Below are 19,425 nucleotides of genomic sequence, written 5' to 3'. Positions count from 1 at the left end.
GCGTTTGCTACTCTTACTGGCTTTTTTACGATTGCTATATGTGTTTATTTTGCAAATATCAGTAGCCCATAATTTGACATAAGGATACTCTAGGCCTCGGTCAAAATTGGCCCAGAATTTACTATGTGTTCATGGAAATGAACGGTATGTACAGTAAGAGTTAACCAAAAGGGTACCAACAATGTCGCCTGCGTGTGTAAGGCTCGTTGCATGTATTAACCAGTGAACCTGCTGTCAAAGCTGACTAATATGACCACACTGCTCACTTCTTTGTCTGTGTCCTGGCAGCTAATACTCGGAGGGCGCATGTTAAGACTTAATCCCATATTACTGTGGCTATGTTAAGTGTATAAGCATCGGCCTTTCTCATACTTCCAGGAGCTGCTTCCATGCAGAGCGGGAAGATAAACAAGATTCCTGCTTGATAAGCTGGAACTTGAGTATTAAGATGGCACTAGAACCACCTTTGCTAACAAGTTAAAAAATAAAAATAAAAAATGCCCCATGGTATTTCGTGAAACGGTCAAATTGTTGTAGAGTTGTAAGATGTAATCCCAGCTGCGTTCATTTTAGAAGGAAAAGGAATACAAAATTTAAAATGATATATACTGTGCTAGCTTTTAGCATTTATAAAGGTTTTAAAGGCATCTTGAGTGTTGGTATTACTTTAGATGGCAACTGTCTGCCTAGCTCTTCTCTCCAATCCTATAAAGAGATCGTCTTGGCGGCTACCTTTTTCCAGTGCAGTACGTGTGTGGTCTATACTGTGCCACTTCTTACGTAACAGCTGGCCTGGACAACACAACGCTGGCCCAGCTCCTAAATCGCTCTAATGAACGTAAATACAGGATTTCCTGTGTTGCTTGTTGGCTGCATCCACAAAATAAAACATCCATATTGACATACATTGCTCAAATTGTTACAGTATATTACCTGATAAGGACATGTTATTGTGGAATGTAGAAAACAGAGGTGGAAGGTAGCTTTTCAGGTCAGCGTCTGGCTAAGTATGGGTTTACCACTCTCTCGAGTACTAATCCCATGACGTAGCAGGGACACAAGCAGTGCGTGACTTTTGTATACATCCTCTGTCCCCTGGAGAACATACTGTATCTTGACAGGATACAAGGTATAAATGTGATGATCTCACACCATATGAACACTTCAGGAAGACAGATATTTTAATGTAGCTTTAATATGAAATTATTCTCAAAATAAATGCAACCATCTGTGTTAAATTAGCTAATTAAGCAACAAAATAATTTTAGTAAATAAAGGAATCAGTCTAATTGAGATGTAGAAAAAGTAAACACACTCTAGTCTGCCTTGCCTTGCCTTACTTAGTGTAAAACAAGTACTGATACGACACCTTTACTTTTATTTTTTATTTATGTATTTTTTTTTTAGGGGGGTAATCTGTTAAAAATTGATGGCTGTGTTGAAGCACAAAAAGATACAGCATAAATAGTCAATGAGAACATATATCCAGCTTCAATAAAATACAAAATACCAGCGCTAGCAATACTAAGCTAGCATTGTGTGAATAAGCCAACATTAGCTAAGGCTGCTATGTTGGTAGCATGACTTCATTGTATAATGGTTGCAATGACTCAATGTTATCAGTTTATCGTCACAGAGAATGCATATCCAGCATCAGTGAAATACAAAATAGGAGCGCAAGCAATACTGAGCTATTTTTAGTACTGTGAACAAGTCAACGTTAGCTAAGGCTGCTATGTTGGTAGCACGACTTCATCGCATAATGTTATCAATTTCAACTTTTATTGTTTGAAATTTATTATAATTTGCCAATTGAAAAGAGGTGAGAAACTTTTCTGTTGAGCCAAAATGTTGGTAATTCTGTCTCGCTTCTGAATCCTCCGTGCTACCAGTGGTACTTTTGCTGTTTCCGTTTGCTAGTTTTATGTCCGATTATATATGTATATATATATGTATATATATATATATATATATATGTATATATATATATATATATATATATATATATATATATTATATATATATATATATTATATATACATATAAATGAGTAATTGACTTTTTTCTATTTCATCATATTCTCAACGTTACTCAAGCCCAATGTAACAAATCGGCGAGAGGTTGCGGGTGTGTGTTACAAGTGTTCCCGCGAGCACAAAAACAAAAACAAAAACAAAAAAAACCCAAATCATTGATACCTTGTTCAGGAAACCTTCTCTCTCTCTGATTGGTTGTTCTTTCTCCGGCGTAGTGGTTTCTTAAGCTTCCTATTAAAGCAGTACAAGATTCGTCCAACAGCGAGGATGACAGATGAGGTTGTTCATATACGACAGTTTTGACAAATGCGAGGAAATTTTCATTAAAAATACAAACTCACCCATTTTATTTACAGCGATGCATATGTACTTTGTTACTTGGGTTGCCTTTTGTAGACCCATGTGATATTTTGTGCATGTTCTCATGTAGTCCTATATGTATGAAAATACAATGAAAGTGTACATACGTCATATGGGTACATTTGCGTAACAATGAATTAAAAAAAAAAAAAAGCAAAGCAAGAGATTTTTGGCTACCTCGAAGGGCAGCAGCTCCAAGGCAATCGTGTCCCTTCACACAAGCAATCAAACAGAACAAAATAGAGACAGTTGAGCTCCATTAGTATATTGCAGAAATGAGCGCCACACAGAGCTGCTCCACATGAATTTGTGACCATGCAGATTCATATATACGAGGAGACAGATGTCACTGTGAAGCCTCTGTGAGTCACGCAGAGGCATGAGTCAAGAGCCAAGAGATTTTATCCCCCGCTGCCCCCTTCAAGTTATCTTTTTTTCTAGAAACACATGGAACTTGTCTTTGCTAAATATTACTCGGGACAGGAATGGACTGGACATGCAACAGAAAGTCACGTTTTGGCAATGGAGAAAGAGAAATATAGCACACATTATTGTCTTTAAAATAAAAGACTTGTGTTTGCGTTTCTGTGATTAATTAAGAGTTATGTCATGCCTCTATTATTACGTGCACTTATGGGCATGACGATAAACAATTCCATAAAGGAAAAATTTAATTAATTATTTGACAAAGAAAGGGCAAAGGTTCAGTGTGCGTATAGGGTTATAATCCAGTAAATGAAAGGAACAGTCTTTGATGTGCAATCAAACTATATGAAGACGTTGAGGTGAACAAAGAGTTCAGTCACAAGTTACACAACTATGTGCTGAAGAGTCATTGTACAAAAGGAGGAGTTTTCTTTTCATATCGGAAATAAAATGTGACAAGGACAATGTTTTCCAATGTGTGACTAAACCCATTTGTGTTGCTTAGCAACAATTAAACATTTGCACAAGAAGACTGTTGGGGTAATAACTAATTGTGCTGTTTATTCTCGTACCATGGACCTCGTTAGTGTTCAAGAGACTGACGGGGCTGGAAGCCAAAGGTTTTGTTCACTGACATTTCCAGTGGTGCTGCATTTATAGTGTTAGAACAGCAACTTTGGTCAGTCAATTGAATACAAGTCGACAAAACACAAGATTCCATCAAATACTTGACTTTTTTTTTTTCCTCACCAGCCTAACTTCAGTCTACTTTGAAATGGTGAGCTCCAATGTTACATAAAATAAAATGTCAGAAAACTTGAAATGTGTCATTTGAACACGGAGACACAATTGCAATTTCTAGATGCTATTTTGTTCTAAGACCATGATGAAGGATATTTGTGCAACACAGAGCACTTCTTTAAGCACTAGTCTCGTATACTGTAATACTGTACACAGCTACCCAAAAGCTGAAAAATGACATCATCTGGTGGTACAAATGTGAACTACATCACTCTTACTGGGGACTACAGACCTGTAATACAATTAAAACACCCTAATTATTATGCCAAATGGGCAGATACTGATTCAGGAACGCATATGATTCTAATCGCATTTTTTTTTTTTTTGCTGAAACTATGAACACACAAATTTGTCCATTTTTAAAGAAAAGGTGCATTACACATTAAGGTTCCACTTTTTGTTTTTTTTTAATCTCTTGCACATGCTGCCAAAGACACCATAACATACAACATGAATAGAGAATGATTAATTCATATTCTTTATGGAATAAAATAAACAATTTTTTTTTAAATATTTGCAAAATACATAAATTATTACATTTAGGGTTTAAAAGGTGGCAATGAAATCGACTATATGAGGCCAAATAAAAGTGAGTAATGTAGATAGGACAGGAAAAAGTCACACGTGCATGGATAAATGCCAGGTTTGTGTGAGTTAAAAAAAAAAAAAAATAAAAAAAAATAAATAAATAAAAATCCTACCATTAATTTGACTTATTACCCATGCAGTGTAAATATTTTAAAGAAAAATTATAATGTGACTGCACAAGGGTGGATGCCTTCTTGTAACTGACGAGTTGTCTGTGTTCAGAATGAAGAGCGTTGGCGGAGTCAAAATATTTTCTTCTTCCTTGGGCGCAACAAAAAAATAATTGAGAAGCACTGGGTTAATCAGATGAAATGTAAATGAGGGCGGATGTGTACTGACTCCTATTTAATGTAAGTTTGAAAGTGACTCATTTTAAACTTAGCACCAGTTATTAAGAGAGTGTGCATACTTGTGCAACCACATTAGCTTTCATTGCTTATTTCTGTTCCCCTCTCCAAAAGATTTCTTCTTTTTTTTCCCCATCTAGTTGTACAAGTCACACATTAATGGGGGAAAAAGTTGTTGAATGATGTAAATTTATCTCTTTTTTTTATATCACAAAAAAATGGCATTAAAAAAGGGTGTGTAGACTTTTTAAATCAACTTTCCTTGGCAATATGGTATGTATAATAACACATGCAATATTCTCACTCATGTTTACAACTAAAAATAGGTTATGTACAATATTGTAACAACAAAATACTCCAGGCAAAAGAAGCCTATAAATGCAGAAACAAAAGTTCTTTTCTCACGCAAATTGCACCTCTCGACGTTCAAGAAGTCTTCAGCAGTCGATATCGATGCTGAACAGCAGCTCTTCCAAGGCCTCCAGCTTCTGATTGGCCTCCTCGATGGCACTGTACGTCTGCACGTTGCTGGCGATGTGGAAACGGATGTCGTCTATCAGGGGAACCGAGTCGGTCTCGTGTCGCTTCTCCAGCGAAGCGGCATCCTCCTTGACCATCTCGGCAAACTCTTCCTTCTCCACCAGCTGTGACAGAAACGTGCGACGAGGTGGCAGATGACAACAATGGACACGGAAAACATGAATAACGTAACAGTGGTGATTTTTGTTGTTGAATTTTCTAGTAGACAGTAAAGCGAGTCATTCCATGCTGTTATGAAATAGAACTATTGTTTGCACTTAACTCGTTTGCTCCCAATAATGTGTAATAAAAAAATTTTTTTTTATGTTTTAAGTGTCCCAAAGATGTATTTATGTTTTTTTTTTGTTTTTTGTTTTTTTATGCTAAAACATTAAAGCTGCTGATCGCAGGAAATTCAATTTTGAATCGCTACTGCCATCCGCAGCCGAAAAATTTAATTGCACACACCCTTCTTCTCGTACACAATGCACATGGTTAATCTACTAATTAGAAGATGTTTCAGTCATAAATGGTCAAATAAAAACGGCTATTGTAAAGATATTTTTGGCTAAATTGTTGCTAAGAGCAGCTTTAAAGTTTGTCCACATAACTTCAGTAAATCCTCATGCAAAATCAACAAAAACACCTACCCGCTCAATTATTTTGGCCATGAACTCTATGCATTGATCCTCCAGCCGAGAGAGCCGGAAGAGCTTGGCCGTCTTCCACATGCACAGAACGTTGTCCTCACATATGTTCTTGGCCAGGGTCTTGCCGCACAGACGTTTCAGCCCCGGCAGCAGGTACATGTCAGCCACACACAGGATGTCAAACACGTTCTCCCGTGTCAGCTGGACATCAGGAAGGACCGGTTGGTTGTCAGGTCAAATTGGTGAACACTCAAGAAGCAACTGAAGGTTGTTTGTTTGAGTTCAGTGTAAATTAAAGTAAGATTTCCCCCAATACTAATTTTTGAGTTGTTTAAATTTACACAGTTGAACCTTTTTTTTTTTCTTTTTTTTTTTAATAAATTTTAAAACAGCTAATGTAATACATTTGGTTTCATCCAAAAGGAAATTGCATAATTATAGTATTTCAAAGAATTGTATTTGTCTTAATATTTTTTATTTATTTTACATTGAAACATTTTCTCATTTTGTACCAAAAAATAAATGATTGTCCTACTACACAGTGCACATGCTGCATTCAAGTTTTTGCCAACATAAATAAATCAATAAATATATATTGTTATGAATATATATTATTATAAATTCTGTTTGGTTGAAAAGGAACTTACATAATTATAGTGTCTCTATTTTTTTAATTGGTCTTAATATTTTTAAATGCTTAAAAATGATCTTGTTTTGTACCAAAAAAAAAAAATCATTTGAATAATCGTGATTTAAATTATTGCTAAAAATAATCACGATAATTACTTTTCCATAATCGAGCAGCCCTATGTTTTAATATTGTATATATGATTGGATTTATACGAAACAAAAAATGTCAAACCTGTGTGTCATCGCTGTAGATATAATACATGACATGGATGAAAATCTGATGAGAGATGTTGTGCAGAGTTATCGCCGGCGTGCTCGGTTGGGACTGAAGCTGCTCTCCCTCACTGAAGTGGTCCTCTAGCAAAGCTTTAAAGTAATCACTCCGTCCACAGAAGAACGCCTGCAGAAATACAAGGATGGAGTGAAAGCACGAGGACGGTCTGCAATGAGAACAAAGCGTTAAAACCTTATGACACAAGAAATCGTAGCCATCAACTCGAAAGCAGACGTCAGGATAGGTGGGAAGGTGGTCGACCCTGTTGAAGGGAAGTACTCCGAATCCAACCTGAGGAGAATCAAAAGAAAACTGGTGGATTTGGCCTTTAAAACAACAAGAACTGGCTGATTTGACAAAATAGGCAGATTGTAAAGCACTGTGGCCTCCAGGTGGTGATTAGCATTAGCATTAAGGTAGCGGACTAAAAGCTAAGGGTTACTGTATGTATCTTTTTGAATAGACATGTAATTCCCTGATTTTTTGACAAATATTTACTTGTTCCGACAAACTGCTACTTGTTTTGAAGCAAATTGAGCCACTGCCACCATACAGCGCTTGTATCTTAAAGCGATAAAAGACTTGTGAAAAACTAATCAGCTATTCTGGTTCATTACAACTCTTCCCTGAAAAAAAATTGTCATTTTATGCTGAACGACTAGGAGTTGAGTTGATTTTATTGCACTTTTTATGAATATTTTTTCATTGAGTACAGTATCGGCCATTTTGGACAGTCACATGATCATCGTAAAATACACATTGAATGACATGGCTGCCAAGTGACACAAAGAGACTCACTAGGAATTATTGCGTCCCAAGACGGACATCAAAGGTGGAATTACAAAAGTAGTACAGCCGCGGAGGACTCACCAAAGATTTGTGTCCAGCCGAAAGTCGAATGAAACTGGCTGACTCATTCAGCCGGCCGGCTCATAGCGAGTCGAAGCTGGGAACATCCGGGTGACTTTTACTCTGCTAGGCTAAGCTACATGTTGTGTGCTAAGCATGCTTTAGCCCACATTAGGAGTGGCAACTCCTCACCGCCCCACCCGCACACGGAATTACATGAAACCGGACGTGTTGAGGATTTTAATCTGAGCAGATTTGGCGCAGTAATTGTGATAGAAGACGGTCGTTTTTGTGTCCATTACGTCAGCAAACTCCCACTGAAATGAGCAAAGGCGGCTTCCGGTTACCCACGGGATACGTTATCACGATCACGTGACCAGGATAATGGCGTTCACCACGGTATGTTCTTATTTTGATACTTAATCGGTTTAAAAGAAAATTCAGGGAATAATATGCCAGAGGTTCACAATGCCTAATCCCAATACTGGAAAATGAGTTATAAATCTTGTATCGCTTTAAGTTTCTTACATTTTGTACCTTAAATCCAACCAAAAAATTGTCCGAATGATAGCTCGTATCGCAAAAAACTCATAAGCCAGGCCAATCATATCGCACAGCACGTGTATATTAAAACAACTTATGACAATTATTTGTGAAATTGTAAACGCTAACGTATTAAAATATGAACCAAAGTCCAAATAACACTACTACAAATAACATACCAAATATGACACTGTAATCAAACAACGCAGCATTTTTACGGCATCAGTTATTGATAAGTTTTATATTTCTGTAACTGGGCAAGATGGAAGGGTTAAAAAAAAAACAAAAAAACAAAACAACAACAACAACAACAACAACCTCAAACCCAATTCTTACTCTTAGCTGAGGGGGCAGAGCGCAGTCTGCCAACTGGGCCATGTCCTCCTGGAGTTGGCAACTATGAGGCTCCAGACTGAGAACCTTCACACAGATGCCTGGCTTGTTGGACACTTCAGAGCCAAGAAGAAACAAGAGGAGAGTCAAGCTCTGAAAAAAACAAAACAGATTAGCGCAGTCTAACGTTCAAATGGCATCTTACCAAATTCATACACCTGTCTGCATTTTATCTGCAGCTCCTCAATGAGATCTGTCATTTTGCATTGCTTAGCAAGTCGTCTGCAGTCGTCCACGAGGCTCACGTCAATATCCATTCGTCCTGGAACAAATTAGGGATCGGCATTATAATCAATTAATTGATCTGGAGATTGGTTCAATCATGGGGAATTGTTTATTTATTATGTTACGTTTATGACATCTGCCAAGCGATGGTGATTCCTCCGGGCAATGTTATTTGTCTAATATAATCTATTTTGTTGTGGGTACACAAAGCCTCTTTAAATTACAAACATATTTATATGCAGCTGTAAATTCTCCTCACCTGTATATAAATACTGCAGAATGGCTCCAAAAGCTGCAGGGTTGATCTGTAAGCAGGTACAAATATGTGTGCTTACCACCACACATGATCATCTCTTACAAACGCAGATAAGACTTCAGCAATGACTCCATCGAGTGGACCTACCAGAGGATGCTTAAGGTGGATCAAGGTTTTGTTTTTCCATTTGGTTGCAAACATTTCCGTGAAATACTCCGACAGTGCACCGAGCACACATCGGTGAGCCGTGAACATTTGCCCATGAACCAGGAACGTGATGTCACTGTGCAGTCCCTGCTCCAGCAACCTGAGGAGCGAGCAAATGTTAGGATGACATGACCTTGGCTGGGTTTCAGGGAGGAGAGGAGAGGAGAGGAGAGGAGAGGAGAGGAGAGGAGAGGAGAGGAGAGGAGAGGAGAGGAGAGGAGAGGAGAGGAGAGGAGAAATTTGCAATATATTATACATTGTTTCTGATTGCATTCCTGCTCCGCACTCACATTCACATAGCCTAGCTATATGTTATCTTAACAGAAGACGACTCAAGAGCACAAGAACATCTAACCCAGTCCTTCTCAAATAGTGGGGCGGGACCCCCCTAGAGGGGCGCGAGGCTCCATCAAGGGGGGCGCGTTTGACCTCGGGAAACATGCTTTTTTATTGAGATTTTTTTTTTTTACTGTCCTAGAATAAAGTGCAATTGCACCTCCACTACATTAGGGGGCAGTGGCGCTCATTATTGGAAGAGTGTGCGTAGGGAGTACTCGCTCGGTGGTGTAGGGGTTTTGTTTGCACTGAGCATGCGCGCTTTGCACATAGCAAAAATAAATAAATCAGCACAAATTATTTTATATATTTTTGTTTTGCAGGTTAGGTTTTTTTTTTGTGCTCCTGAGTTAATGTTGGTGATCAGTTTGAATGCATTATTATTTATTGATTTTATGTAATTTTATTTTCCCGTATCATATGGTTTGACATGGTCAGTCAAAAAATTTGTATAGTTTAATTAAGGATTTAATTTTAGTTTTGAATTTCAGATGCACTTTAAATCTTTTCTGTTACAGTTAATAAAGCTATTCTTTGTTGTAAGTTGGTCTATATTTCTTTCTTTTTTCATTCGGGGGAAGGGGGGGGGGGGGGGATGTTTTCTTCTTCCTGTGGTGGGCATGACAGAAAATAATTGAGAAGCACTGATCTAACCTAAGTCTGCCTATTGTCTGTTTTGAAATTATTGCAAACTTGACCACACATGTTATCAGCTATCTTCCACTCACATGCACTCACATAGACAAACAAGTATACTGTGTTCCAACTATGCCTAGCATTTACATTTTTAGGATTGGAACACCCATGTAACTAGGGGCGTGGAAACCAAATAAAAAGAGAGGGTGAGGAGAAGATTCTTTTAGAGAGTGCAGAAGAGAATTGTATCAGTCACTTCCTCCCCTTTCTCCTCGCGAGCTTTGAACTGAGTGTCTTCTCTGCTTTTTGTGTCGTGTTTTATAGATGCCAAACAGGTCACCTTGACAATGGGAAATTCGAATCCAGTCTGAAAACAATTGGCCAGAGGCAGGCAGGAGTACCCATTGTGAACATCTAAGGTGTTAATCTACTAATTAGAAGATGTTTGAGTCATAAATGGTCAAATAATATACGCCATCCTTGGACATAAAGATATTTTGGAGCAAATTGTGACGCAAATTGTAAAGTCTAAGCTTACAAGTGCAGGAAGTAGTTAAAATCATCCCGCTTCATGGCCCGGACACTGACACACTTGTATTCTCTGAGCAGGCGTCGGATGGAGTCGTTCAGTGAGCCGTACAGACAGCGTTCGCCATCAAACGTGTTGGCCTCACACTTGGCACCTACACGCCAAATGAGAAGAGACAAAAGGACATCTTTCTGGAATGCTGTGTAACACAACATGACAGCAGTAATATATTGTCCCCCCGCCAGATAACAGCGCTAAAATCTCACCCTTACCACTTGCCAGCAGGTACTGGACAAGCTCCTCGTGGCCGCAGAGACAAGCATAATACCTAGCAGACAAGAGAGGACAAGTTAGAAATAGTAAAAGATACTATTTGCGTTCACCACAAAGAACTAGGGGTGTTAAAAAAAAAATCGATTCGGCGATATATCGCGATACTACATCGCGCGATTCTCGAATCGATTCAATAATAGGCAAAATCGATTTTTTTTTTTTTTTTTTTTTTTTTTTTTTTTTTTTTTTTTTTTTTTTTAGGATTCACACCTTAAGCATGGAAGAATGTTATATGAACGGAACATTAAGCCTTAATATTTTATTTTAATGCTGTTTAAACATGAAACAGATTACAACCTCTATAAGACTGAAATTTCAGATAAATAAATAATACATTTTCATATAAATCTTACACTCTACAAGCTTACTGATTAGTATTTTCTAAATTTGAATGAAAAAAAATCGCAACAATCGACTTATAAATTCGGATCGGGATTAATCGGTATCGAATCGAATCGTGACCTGTGAATCATGATACGAATCGAATCGTCAGGTACGAGGCAATTCACACCCCTACAAAGAACGGTACTTACAAAGGGCTGCTATCCCATTTATCTCTTACATTGAGGTCCACGTCTCGCTGTTCAACGAGGTATCTAGGAGACACAAAATGAGTGGCTTAATAATGAAGCAATATGGAAAACAAAGGTTGTTGTTAATTGAACGCAACACAAGAACATAAAGACTCAAAAATATCAAGAGACCACTGCAAAATAATTTATTGCTCTGATTTTTCTATTTACAAGTAGTTTTAAATACTATACATTTTCGTTTAACATAACTCCCAAATTCCAAATAGAAATACAGCATTGTCATTTAGAACATTTATTTGCAGAAAATCAATGGTCAAAATACCAAAAAAGGTTTAGTGTTTTGTTTTGTTTTTTTCTTTTTTAACTGTCATGTCATTCACTGCCAATGCATGTATACTTGTCAATTATGCTTTTCAATGAGAATGGAGGTGGGAAGGGTGACTGATGCTGTAAATTTCAGGCTTGGAAACAACTTTACTGACGCACATCTACCAGTAGATGGCATCAATGCAACATTTTAGATATGAGATCAGTCCAGTTTGAATCCACTGCAAAATGGCCACATTTTGTTCAACCTAAATTTGTTTTACTGATGATTATAAAATAATGGATGAAGGTAGACTCGAACTTTGACAAGAAAAAGAGAAAAGATAACGTCTATTATTTAATCTAATTTAAAAATCATCGAACATAATACGAGTGTTGAAAAAGTTAAAATCCTCTAATGGTGGTAATGGTTTCCTGAACTGTATATATTCAATGTTCTGTTCATGGTTTATTAAAGTTCAACTACCTTTTCTGGCAGACACTAATTACAATCAAACACGTATGCTGTAAACATACAGTATTAAGTCAGTCAGACCAAACATTCTCCAAGGTATAAATGCAACATTTTTGTTTGTTTTTCTATTTCTGAGAGTATATTCTATTGTTCTAGATTCTATTTACACAATGTGCCTGTTTCTCTCAAACAGTGCTCCCAAATGTCTAGTGGATGTTCATGAGCACCTCTCCTTTGTCAAAAAGAAACATCCAAATTCTACTAGGCGAAACTGACGTGACATATCAAGATTAGACAGTATTATTATTGCACGTGTGCCTAAGGATTCACAAAATAAAAGACCACTTTAAAATGTGTAGTTTTATTGTATTTGGGGCATTCGAGAGCTTATAAAACCAGTCAGTATCCGCCTACCCACCAACATATAGTCTGCATGATGGATGTGTTTTGCATTATTTGTATTATGTATTTAGTTCGTTTCCATAATGCCACACATGTCTCAGTTGTAGAGTGTAATGACGTCAGATCACGAATATGATAATACCAGGCAGTAATCTATTATATTGCATGTTGTGCAAACTGAGCCAACTGGGGTTCGGTTACAGTCAAGCTCATTTTGGCTAACGATAGCTATTATCATTTCGCTAATCAGTAGCTGTAGCTCATACAGTAATGTTTACTATTCAAAATAGAGTATGAGGAAATATGTCAAGAAGAATTACGCTTGTAAACAAAAAAGGGTTACCTCACCTGACTCTACAAATGTCGCCCTTTCTGCAACTACTAAACAAATCGTGGACGTCCATGATCCCCTCGGTGTTTTCAGTCCTCTGAAATACATTGATTCGGCCTGTCTGCTGGACAGGTAGGCTGTAAGTGGGTGAGGCTTGAGAGTTTGTTCGCTCGGAAGTTGAGGTGCTGTGTCAAGTTCGACGCTCGGTTGTTGACAAGTGCTTTCTGCTCTGTAATGTTTTGCTGGAAGGGGAAAAAGCTCCGGAGTCACGTGACGTGGTGGCGTTGCCTTCACGGCGTCAAGAAAGGCGAATAAAAGAAAACTCTTCGATTCGTGTACGGCAAACCAAGCGTCAGGCCAAAAAATTTCATGCGTTTAAGACATTGAGTTTGACAGCACTATTATTTTTACAGTTTTTAAACGTATTTTAAAATACGTGATATTCAAAAATAAGCTTTTTGTAGGTTGGGCGGTAGATGGCCCGTTTTTTGTAGAAAATTAAATTTGGAAATGCGTTTTTACGTGTAAAGACTGTTTATTTTATCCATCCTTCCATTTTCTTGACCGCTCCCAAGGGTCGCGGGGGGGTGCTGGAGCCTATCTCATCTGGCTTTGGGCAGTAGGCGGGGTACACTCTGAACTGGTTGCCAGCCAATTGCAGACTGTTTATTTTATTTTTTTAAATATTGTTTATATTATTTTATTTGCCGTCGCGGGGGTTCCCTTGTGAAATGATCCAATTTCACTTAATTTGTCAGGGAAACAAATGAATTCAGTTTTCTACTTCTACTGTAATTGGTCTGTCTATGCCAGCGATGTGAAAATGGCAGAACAATTAAACGCTCTTCCATTAGATGGCAGAAGATACAACAAATCTGTGGAGCCACCCAAGTAAACCTGTTGCCATTCATACGACAGAATACTAACTCCTGACTTCCTGCGAGTATCTCAGCTTTTTTTGTTCAATTAAACTGGTTCAGCTTTGACAGCGAGGAAGTAAATTTTCAAGTAAATTGAGATTAAAAACATGATTTTTTTTCCTCTTGGCTGTTTTCATGAGATTTTTCCAATATAAAATGGTTGGGATAATACAACAGTAAAAATACAGAGCAACATGTGTAAATATATACAATAGTAAACACATAATATATATTTATTATGCGCCTGAAAAGCAATATACCTGTAATATGTTAAATGAAGCTAGTAAGTGGGAATACAGATTTGCAAGACAAGAAATGAGAATGTTTATTGATTTTGGTCATACTCTACTGAGTGAGGCAAGCTGGTGTTTCAACAAGGAGATCTCAAGTTCAAGTTTTTCTCGTTCCAGATGGAGGTTTTCCTTCTGCAGTGTCAACACATCATCGCGCAAACACCCTAGGAGGCAAAAGACACACAAACACTTTACGTTTCTTTACAGATGGATGTTGTGTCATGTTGTGTAATTGAAAACGCACATATCTGGGTATGTTCCATGTTATTTCAATAGCCAATTCAGTTAACAATATTCAATAACCTGCCAATGTTAACAAATTCCATGAAAGCATTTTAAATCAGTTCATTACACACACAATGGATGAGCTGTCACTTGTGGTTAGGCTGATGCCTTTAGTAAAATTTTTGGCAAGAGTAGAACATGACTAACGATTAACTGTGTTAGTCATTTAATAGGCAAACAGTATTTTGATAGAATGTAGAAAGATTTATGCTGTGTAGGTACTTCAAAAATTACATTAAAAACCCCTCAGAAATATGCGAGTAAGCGCTTGCTCTACAACAATCATTGCGAGCAGCGAGATCAACTAAATTAACATTTCACTTCTTACCTGTGGAAGGGTTCAATACTGTTGGATGTGGTGTGTATTCACTAGTGCCACCTCTCTGGATGTGATTTGTCACCCAGAAAGGAAGGGAGCTGCTCAACTCCAGTTCAACAGGGTAGCGGTCACTCACTTTCAGTGCCTGTGGAAGTGTACATACATAACACATCGTGAGATTATTTCTTCTTTTATTGTTAGTGGTGTGGAATAAAACTTACCAATTCTTCTGTCATTGAAAACTCTCTGTGAAAATTGAATGGTTTGGCCGACTGTGGGACAACGGCGGCCATCATGTCGTCTCCATACACGACGATCCTTTTTAAAAGCAATGGAAACAAAATAGAGCCAAACTTTCGATTGTTTTCTCAAAAAAAGCAAGTGAAACCTCTCCTCAGGAATTTCATTAAAGAAACATTTTGGATGAAAACATGCCTGTCATAGGTGTGTGCATTTGCTGTATTTGCAGTTGTGTCCATATCGTCACTAATGAGCCAGTGAAAATTCTTGTCACTGCGAATGCGAAGCTCTTTCATTCCTTTTTGAGTTACATATTTCCCATCGGCATTGAAGTCACCCAGGATCATTACGTTCTGGGAGAGAGAGAAGAAGGCAGATGTCTGACTTTTACTTTTCTAACTTTTATTTATAGGCAAAAGCAATAATTCAATAGAGCCATCTGGTATTCAGACATCCGGCCACATGCAGCCAATGATTTACATTAAATTTACTTCCGCTTCGGTAAACCTGTCCAAAATGGTGACCACTAAGCGTCAGTTCTTCAGCCCACCCACTTCCAAACCTAAAAAAAAAATAAAAACAAATAAAATAAAATAAAATAAAATAAAATAAAATAAAATAAAATAAAATAAAATAAAATAAAATAAAATAAAATAAAATAAAATAAAATAAAATGTTTTTTTTACACATTTATTTTTTATAAAATATTCTTTAAATGAATTCATGATTAAATAAAAATGAATAATTAAATATTCAATGTCAGGGTCCAAATTTTTAAGTTGTCAGAAAAGACAAAAAGTTTTTTTTAAATAACAATGTCCAAAAAATGACCATAAAATGTCCAAAAACAGAAGAAATAAAAAATCCCAAAAATTGCTATAAAATTGTCAATAATGTCAGAAAGTGATAGCAAACAGGCATACAAAAAATAGCCATGAAATTTGCAAAAAAAAGAAGAAGAGATGCATAAATTACCATATGTCTATAATATTGCCAAAAATCTCAGAAATTTCGCAGAGACAAAAAAAAAAGTCTAAAAATTTAGGAAAAATTAAGTATGAAAAAATACAACCAATAAATAAATAAATAAATAAATGAATAAAACAGAAGCCGAAACATTTAATGGTGTATATTTTTTACTGTAATAGTGCAGCTCTAATTATCTTTTGGGCCCTCAGTACATTCGACTAACACTAACACAGATTCGTTCACCACGATGTCCAAATATTTTGGGGCTACAGACAGATTTCTGGTTATTCATTTGGCCTAAAATTGTTCTTTTGACAGCAAAGGTTGCTAATACTCATTCCAGTGGCACCAGAACAGAGGGTTGGTGCAACTCACATCCGTTTTCCATTTCGCTTTGACTGCCAGGAAGACATCATAGAGTTCATCCAGCTCTTTCTCTGTATCCCACGGTGTGGTGCGAACTGGGATCATCACTATATCACTCAGCACTGCAACATAAACACAGACGGATTTAACTTATGTGTGTGGGTAACAAAACCTGTTGTACGTTAGTTGACGACAAAATGACTGAACTTGACAAACCTGCCTGTCCTTTCATTGTGTCTCATTCCATATGAACAACTTAACGTGTCCATAATGGACTCAGACATACTGCAGACACTACAGCAAAGTTTTTGGTAGGGATAGACCGATTATCGGCCGGGCCGATTATCGGTGCCGATATTTGGCAGTTTGACAAATATCGGTATCGGCCTTTTGACCAATCTGAAAGCCAATAAAGCGGGTATTTTGAACACATTCTGACAATTTGTTCACCTTCTGCAAAAATCTTTTGAAACTTTTTATGAATCCTGATGAAAACCCCAAATTTGCTACGTTTGCGTTCATTTTTTTGCACAGTGAAATACAGGAACTTTTCATTTATGGATCTATTTCAATTTCCACTTTATAAATAAGGATGCTGACACAGGGAATTCCCTACATGTTTTATTTTTAAGAATTAAAAAAAAGTAAAAAAAAAAAAAAAAAAAAAAAAGAAATGTTGAAACTCCCTGCAATTTTTTTTTAAATATAATTTTTAAACAAAGCTGCCAATATCGTTTAAAATTGAAAAGAAAAAGTACTTTTTAATTTTTACACTAATATTTTCTCTTCTACAGCAAATAAATATCGGCTTGAAATATCGGTTATCGTTCTCCTTGACTACTAATAATCGGTATCGGTATCGTATCGGCCTTGAAAAAGCCATATCGGTCTATCACTAGTTTTTGGGATTGGATGGAAATGTGAAGAAAAAAAAAGGCTTGCCAGTATTGCATGGTTTGAAGTGCAGAATATAAGGTTCCCTGCTAAAGGCATCCATGTCACTGTCTTGGTTGTCTTCATATTGATAGCAGTCAATCAGGTCGACGACGTCATCCCTTTAACGTGGACAAACACACTTAGAAATCTTTGCTATGTATTTCAATACACTAAATATTTACCTGTAAAGGAAAAGGAACTGTTCCTTGTATCTGTTCCTACCCAATCGGCTACTAAGCTGCTGAGCATAATGATGGCATTTGTTGACTCTATAAGGTACATAGCATGGAAGATATTAGTACAAGGCTTAGCTTCATTTAGAAATGAACAAGCTCACTTATTAAGTTCTTTTACAAGCAGCTCAACCGCTGCGCCACTGACGTCCACCACCTCTAGAATCACGATGATGTCATATCGAGATACAATCTAAAGATTAAGAGCATGACAATGCTTCTGGAATGAATAACCTGTTTTATTTTTTCCCGTCATAACCATCAGTGTGTGACCTACCTTAACCAGAGCTGAGAGTACATCTGGATTTGAGACTTTTGTTAGTCCAAATCTCTGGACATTGAACGCAGCAATCTTCATGTCTAACAAAAGAAGGTAAAAACAATCAGAGGCTCAAAATCCTGCTAAAATGTGATACTCCAAGTAGTTCTTACCGGTAGTAAAGTTTAGACGTGTGCCTCAAATATAGCGCATATGCCAAAAGATTGCACCAGTGACTGCTTGCAAGGTTCGTGTTTGTTTAGGGGAGAACAATAATTGGACAACCAGTTTCAAAGGAAGAAAAGCAAGCTGAGACTGCATGACTAGTTTCTTGCACGGAATGTTGAGCAGTTCTTTTACTTCTTTCCCATTGAAGCGGAAACATGGAAAGTTACAGACTCGGGAATATTCAGTCTTTTCTGAACTGTGTAAATATGGTTATGATGACCTTTGAAGGTTCCTTCTATAAAGCAAGGTAATACCTATGTATATATATATATTTTTTTACATGGAAATACTTCAGCAATAAATCGAAGCATATGTGGAAAAAAAGACAGACAAGATGGAAAATGTGAAGTTTTTTTTTTATTAATTCTGTCTTTTTTTTTTTTTTTTTTTTAGGAAAACCAATGTTTCTAGAAATGTGCTGTGCTCTTTTGACGGAGAACTCGACATTTTCTCGGACCTGAAGGTCTCAATGAATAATTTTGGCCACCAGGGGCCAGCCTTGAGCTGATTGGCACATAGATGGTGCTCATGCGATACATCAACACGTCCGCCACAATGAATTTGTCAGAAGTACCCGTAAACTAATCCAATGCAAGTAAATTGACGAAACATAACTTGCATAAAAAGTGGTGATAAATTAATTAATAGTTATAGTAATAATTAATAAATAAGTATATTCCTCTCGTTCACCCATCCCCACACACGACACGCATGGAGAAATAGCAGTAGACAAAAAAAAAAGTAAATTTTAAAGTACGTTTACCTCCTATTTTATTTAGTTAGCATGATTGTGAAGTAAAAACACGTTCATACGTATAGCTAATCAAATATTTGGGCATATTATCACGAGGAAACGTTATGTGAAGCTTCGTGTTGAGGAGAAAATTATAAAGGAAAAAAAAAATTCTGCCCCGTGTGAGGCTCGAACTCACGACCTTCAGATTATGAGACTGACGCGCTGCCTACTGCGCCAACGAGGCTTGAAAACCCACATCCAAGGAATCGCTTTACATACAAAACCAAGCGATACTGGCCGTGATTGCAGTTCAGGTCGCACTACTCTCTAAAAGACTCGGTGGGAAACCTGGGCCTGTTTAATTGAAAACAAAGATACGATACCTGCAGAAAGCCATGATTTATTTTTAGTGTGTATGAATGGAAACAGGTGGGTGCACAGGATTATTGTACCTAATGGAAGGTAATATAATTGCTCTTCCCGTGACTGGCGTAGATAGTAAAGATGCATTTGTAGTTAATTTGGACAAAATTGGATCATTTATCACAGCCCCTATGATCTGTCACGGTACACACAGCAACCTGTATGGCAAATACTTGCATGTGCATCGTTCTCCTAAAAGTGATGAATGCATGACAAATATACTCACTCGTCTT

At 37.2% G+C, this 19,425-nt stretch overlaps 2 protein-coding genes and 1 non-coding gene across 8 annotated transcripts; all 3 read right to left on the bottom strand.

The window, feature by feature from the left end:
* Positions 1 to 2,353: 2,353 nt before the first annotated feature.
* Positions 2,354 to 13,267, bottom strand: abtb1 (ankyrin repeat and BTB (POZ) domain containing 1). 6 transcript variants are annotated; one of them, XM_077512832.1, is made up of 12 exons: positions 13,003 to 13,267; positions 11,472 to 11,534; positions 10,872 to 10,933; positions 10,615 to 10,759; positions 9,045 to 9,204; positions 8,901 to 8,946; positions 8,562 to 8,678; positions 8,360 to 8,472; positions 6,590 to 6,922; positions 5,728 to 5,928; positions 4,964 to 5,202; positions 2,354 to 4,472 (listed from the first exon to the last, which is right to left on the bottom strand). In XM_077512832.1, exons 1-11 carry the CDS (start codon positions 13,056 to 13,058, stop codon positions 4,996 to 4,998), a joined length of 1,503 nt encoding a protein of 500 aa, XP_077368958.1. In that variant the 5' UTR covers positions 13,059 to 13,267; the 3' UTR covers positions 2,354 to 4,472; positions 4,964 to 4,995. The 6 variants fall into 6 exon arrangements, with proteins under 6 accessions (XP_077368958.1, XP_077368959.1, XP_077368961.1 ...); XM_077512833.1 differs by having other exon boundaries at positions 4,975 to 5,202; XM_077512835.1 differs by having other exon boundaries at positions 2,354 to 5,202; positions 6,590 to 6,757; positions 6,824 to 6,922.
* A 938-nt stretch (positions 13,268 to 14,205) lies between these two features.
* Positions 14,206 to 18,080, bottom strand: LOC144014939 (deoxyribonuclease-1-like). Its single transcript, XM_077515233.1, has 10 exons — positions 17,979 to 18,080; positions 17,824 to 17,906; positions 17,651 to 17,739; positions 17,496 to 17,582; positions 17,320 to 17,432; positions 16,387 to 16,499; positions 15,238 to 15,395; positions 15,024 to 15,120; positions 14,812 to 14,947; positions 14,206 to 14,362 (listed from the first exon to the last, which is right to left on the bottom strand). Exons 2-10 carry the CDS (start codon positions 17,902 to 17,904, stop codon positions 14,244 to 14,246), a joined length of 993 nt encoding a protein of 330 aa, XP_077371359.1. The 5' UTR covers positions 17,905 to 17,906; positions 17,979 to 18,080; the 3' UTR covers positions 14,206 to 14,243.
* An 860-nt stretch (positions 18,081 to 18,940) lies between these two features.
* On the bottom strand, positions 18,941 to 19,013 carry trnam-cau (transfer RNA methionine (anticodon CAU)). Its single transcript has one exon. It is a non-coding gene; the product is annotated as a tRNA-Met (tRNA).
* Between the last annotated feature and the right edge of the window lie 412 nt (positions 19,014 to 19,425).

The sequence above is a fragment of the Festucalex cinctus genome, chromosome 2 (assembly GCF_051991245.1).
Source record: "Festucalex cinctus isolate MCC-2025b chromosome 2, RoL_Fcin_1.0, whole genome shotgun sequence".
NCBI lineage: Eukaryota > Metazoa > Chordata > Actinopteri > Syngnathiformes > Syngnathidae > Festucalex > Festucalex cinctus.
Note: the sequence above shows the minus strand (reverse complement) of the source record. Positions and strands in the feature narration are given on the sequence as shown.

Bases quoted from the DNA above. Each gene is read 5' to 3' on its own strand.
- abtb1 (XM_077512832.1), bottom strand. From the start codon at position 13,058: ATGGACGTCCACGATTTGTTTAGTAGTTGCAGAAAGGGCGACATTTGT. The intron at 8,947-9,044 runs GTAGGTCCACTC...ACCTGCTTACAG, and splicing joins TCCACCTTAAGCATCCTCTG to ATCAACCCTGCAGCTTTTGG. The intron at 5,929-6,589 runs GTTTGACATTTT...CCTGATGTCCAG, and splicing joins TCTACAGCGATGACACACAG to CTGACACGGGAGAACGTGTT.
- LOC144014939 (XM_077515233.1), bottom strand. From the start codon at position 17,904: ATGAAGATTGCTGCGTTCAATGTCCAGAGATTTGGACTAACAAAAGTC. The intron at 16,500-17,319 runs GCAAGCCTTTTT...TTTATGTTGCAG, and splicing joins CTTCAAACCATGCAATACTG to TGCTGAGTGATATAGTGATG. The intron at 15,121-15,237 runs GCATGTTTTCAT...GCTTTTAAAAAG, and splicing joins AATGCACACACCTATGACAG to GATCGTCGTGTATGGAGACG.